The sequence below is a fragment of the Chiloscyllium plagiosum genome, chromosome 10, assembly GCF_004010195.1.
Source record: "Chiloscyllium plagiosum isolate BGI_BamShark_2017 chromosome 10, ASM401019v2, whole genome shotgun sequence".
NCBI lineage: Eukaryota > Metazoa > Chordata > Chondrichthyes > Orectolobiformes > Hemiscylliidae > Chiloscyllium > Chiloscyllium plagiosum.
The window spans coordinates 74,572,753-74,577,382 of record NC_057719.1 but is presented as its reverse complement, the minus strand read 5'-3'; the positions used below and the strand labels follow the sequence as shown (position 1 = coordinate 74,577,382).

Genomic DNA, 4,630 nt, shown 5'->3' with positions numbered 1-4,630 from the left:
CACCCCCCACATATTTGATCAGCCTCTGAGCTAGCTATACACTTATATAGCATGGAAGCAAACCCTTTGGTCCAACTCATCTGTGCTGACCAGATTTCCTAAACTGATGTAGTTCCACTTTGATAATACATTCTGCTGTTGCATGTCACCTAGCTGATGCTGTTTAAAACTACTTCTGTCTGACAAATTTGTCAATGTTTGGCTTGATGCAAACAGGGTGGACCTGAATTGAGCCAGCCTGTTTCTCGAGTTAAAACAAAAACTTTGGATGCTGAAGATCTGAAGTCACTGGAAAAATCCAGTGACTCTTTGGATCAGTTCTGAAACAGGCCTCGAACATTAACTATTTTCTCGCGACAGATGCCGCCAGACCTGCTGAGTTTGTCCAGCAATCCTTTTTTTTTTTGTTTATATAATTAGTTTTAATAAAGTCATATTGAATTGTGGTTATTCAAAGCTTTGTTTTGTTCTTACGTTCTCCCCCCTCTCAGGTCTCGTAGCAGGTCTCGTTCCCGTAGTCGAAGCTCCTCCAGATCTCGTTCCAGAGGCCGTAAGTCCTACAGTCGTTCCAGGAGCAGAAGCCGTAGCAAATCCCGATCTGAGAGTAGATCACCTGTTCCTGCCAAGGAGCAGAGAGGCCATTCCTCTATGGCATCTGGGGATCATGTAAGATCACGCACACGTTCACCTTCTGGTGAGAGCACAGACTAAACACACTATTGTGGACTTTTACTTGTGAGTGAAAGTTGGTGTAAAGGGATGAATTTAAATGAGAAATGCAGATCTTAAATTTGTTAGAACTGCAGTACTTGTATTTACTGAGCTGTATTCATTTAACTTGTCACATGCAGAGTTGAGTTGCTCCAATTTCTTTCTTCATTGACATTGGTTTCTTTGACTATGAATCCAATTTATTTTTTACTTTTGGTAATAAATGTAATGGTGTAAATTACATTTCTCTTATGTACTGCTTTTAAATAAAGATTGTACATAGTACTTTTGTTTTGAGTTCCATAGATTCATATTTCTCAACTTGAGCTACAGGCAGAAGTTCACAAACAATGGTATCCTTAAACGACCGTGAAGGATCCAGAAGTGAGGATAAGAAAATACGTACTAATGTTGAAAATCTAGAAGTTATGGAAAAACAAAATGCTATAACCCTCTTGAGCAGTTTTTTCTTTTAGAAAGTTTGATAACTTGTTTTGGATCTGTGCCAGCTGTTGACATGATAGGTTTGTATCTGTCTTAATTTTGGTGTGGAATTTTAAATAATTGCAAGTAATCTGCAAAACACCTAAATTTATCTACAATTGCTCCCCACCTCATTCAATTAGTACAATGTACAGAAATGTCTTTATCAGCAGCTAGTGATGTTTCAAAATATAAAATCTTAACATATGTAGAATATCTTCATCAGATTGCTTTCCTTACATTTTGAATGTCAGATAAAACCTGTTCATTTTCCCATGGGATGTTGGTGGTGTTGGCAATGCATTGCTGTAATTGCCAGTGTCTAATTGTGCTCACATGGTGGGCAACCTTATTATGAAGCTACTGGATGTTGAGACAGTGAGTAAATTTGAGGAGGAATTAGACAGATTTTTAATTGATATTGGGTTGAAGGGTTATGGAGAGAAGGCAGGAAAATGGGTTTGAGGAGCATATCAGCCATCATCAAATAGTGGAGCAGACATGATGGGCTGAATGGCCTGCTTCTACTCCTAAATCTTATGACCTACTCCAGTGCTGGAGTACCTGGAATTCCAGGGTTTTGATCCTGCTATAAAGAAGTATGTTCAAGGTGCTGTGTTCCTTAGAGGAACTTGCAGGTGGTGTTATCCAACAATTACACTTTTTTTCATGTTTAAATAGACTTCTACTTAACAAGCATGATTTTTCTTGCATCATTCCTAAAGCTAAACCACTTAGGACCCAGTGATCCAGTTATTTAATTTTAGGTTTCCAGCATCTTCAATATTTTGCTTCTCTGTTTTTGCAATGTTTATTGGACTGTGTAAGTCTGAAAACAGAATGACTGAAACTAATTATAGCATTCTTTTGTTCAGCTCAATCGTAGTGGGAATTGAACCTTCTGTTCCTTGTGGCTCACTCCACAAACAGCAGCTGGAGCATGCTTCTTATTCATGGTACTGAATCACAAAGATTTAAACTTGTCATTTCAGAGAATCAATCTGTCAGGTGTTTCCTTTTGGAAGTAATGTCTTTTGAATGTGCCATCAAAACAAGGCCCTGTACCCTCAAATAACAATACAAGTCCTGTGGCAGAATAGTGTCCCTATTGTGACAATTGGTATCCCTCAGCTAACATGGCAAAAACAGATTAACTGGTCATTTATTAAACTTGCTGTTTGTGGGACTATAAATTGAATGTTAAACTGTAACTACTGTTGTAGGAAAACTTAACAGGAGTGGCCTGCAAATTCAGGAAGCTCCTGGTGTAAGAGGACAAAATCTTGCATATGTTTCTACTGCGATGCACCAAATACCTTTTGAGGCAATGGAGAATGAATTAGCTACCCCTTTATTAGCAGCCTTTCAGAGCAATGGGTGTTACAGTATCTTGTATATCGCTGAATCCCTATTATTCTTGATGATGGGAATGGTTTTATTTCCAGCTCTTCAATTTTCACATTAGCCATGTTTTGCCCTGCCATCTTCCTGGTCTATCCTCTTCTCTTCTCCTTGGTGATATACTCTGTAGTTAGCAGAGTACCCCTTACCTGTGGCAACTGGTCACCTGTGGCTGTAGTTACTTCTACAATTTCATATTTTGTTTATTCCATTAGTGCTTCTTTCATATTGCTGTCAAGCATCCATGTACTGGTTAATTTTGGCATATACTGTCCAATTACTATGGAAGGTGACCACAAAAATTCTAGAGGTTGCATTCAGATATATGTTAGTGAGTCAAAGTACTTGTGAAATTGTAATAACATGAAAACATCAGGTATATTTTCCGTTGATGCAAGTGTGGTTATACAAAAGCATATACTACAGGTTTAACGTGTGGCTGAATAGTGGTTTGTAACTGAAATCTATGCACATCACATCTGCTACTGCAGCCTGTTGCGATTGCAGACCAGAACCTGAAGTTCAATCTGGTTTGGGCCTCAAATATTTATTTAAAACAGATGAAATTTTCAACTCTGCATACTTGGAGAAGAAATACATGTGACTTCAGTTCCAAACAACTAAAAATAAAGTTTACTACATATTACTTTTTTGATTATGTTCTACTGTCTATCCTGTATTATAACATGCAACAATGGTAAATAGGAATTAACGGACACATTGCACCACACTGTGTTGCATGGCAGCTGTGACTACAGATTACTCAGCAACCCTGCCAGATGTGAACAAAATCTTGTGAACGTAGTTTCCCTCAAGAGGCCTATTCAGCTCCTCCGCCTTGCTCAAACCCTCTAAACCCCAATAATATCCTCCTTAGCGAGTTTTGAGAATATCCTTGTTTTCTGTGCCCTTTCAAGTTTAACAACATCTTTCCTAAAGCAGGGAGACCAGAATTGAACACAGCAATGTCCTGTTCACAACATACCACAGTACCTATACTCAATGCACTGACCCATTAATTCAAACATATCAAATGCCACCTTAATTACCCTGTCTACCTGTGACTCTACCTTCAAGGAACTGTGAACCTGCACCCCAAAGTCTCTGGCAACACTACTTTTATCATATCCAGTCCACATCATCTGCACATCTTTGGGTAATGGGAGGAAGCTGGAGCACCTGGAGGAAACCCACATAGAAATGAGAATGTGCAAACCACGCAGTCGCCTGAGGGTGGAATTGAATCTGGGCTGCTGGCTATATGAAGCAGCAGTACTGACCACTGAGCTACCATCCTGAATCACTGTCATCTCTTAATAGTTCAGTTCCTTTTCCTGAGTGTTGTTAAGACTGTATTCCTGCACTTATGCTTTCGGATGATTCCAACTTTCGTTGATGGCTTTAAATGGTTTTATGGTTACACAGATATAAATTACTGCTAAAGCTTCTGAGCCCTAACCAATCCCAGCATTGAGTCAGTGATCTTCCATCGCTTCCTTATCACTTAAAGACTAAGTTCTAACTGCCCAGAGCCAGCAAGCTGTATTATTTTGCAGTTTGGAAGTTTTTCCTCTGTTCCTTTCCCAGTGGTCCCAGGACTTTTGTAGGATCCTGTATTTTCATGTGGCCATGATCGTGTCATAATGACTAAGCCCTTCAGCTGCAGGAAGAATCCAGAGCAGAGTATGCACGGTCTGTAATGCTGTTGTGCTCTGCAGGTACTGAATCTTTTGAGCCTGCCAGGAAACTGATCCTCTGTTTGAATATGAATTAAGAGCTTCCAATCAAACCTAATAAACTATTTCATTTCCCCTTAAACCCACTCATTGTTGACTTCCCCAACTTTAAGCTAACCCTTCAAATCAAGAAGCACTCCGACAAACTCAAACAGACCACTGGAGGTTAATCAGCCATTAACTACAAGGTAGTTCATGGCTGCTTTAACTAGAACATACATGCAGCGTATGTGCGTGTTTAAGAGACATTAGCTGGAGCTCATTTTCCTTGTACAGAAGAAGGCCATTTGGTGCTCAGT

The 4,630-nt window shown here is 39.5% G+C and overlaps 1 protein-coding gene across 3 annotated transcripts in view; it reads left to right on the top strand.

The window, feature by feature from the left end:
• Nucleotides 1–996, top strand: part of LOC122553786 (serine/arginine-rich splicing factor 5-like) — a 7,945-nt gene extending 6,949 nt beyond the window's left edge. For all 3 annotated transcript variants that reach the window (XM_043698104.1, XM_043698103.1, XM_043698105.1), the window contains exon 8: nt 492–996. In XM_043698104.1, coding sequence (XP_043554039.1) covers nt 492–711 — 220 coding nt within the window. In that variant the 3' untranslated portion in view covers nt 712–996. The remainder of the gene's footprint in view (nt 1–491) is intronic.
• Nucleotides 997–4,630: the final 3,634 nt, after the last annotated feature.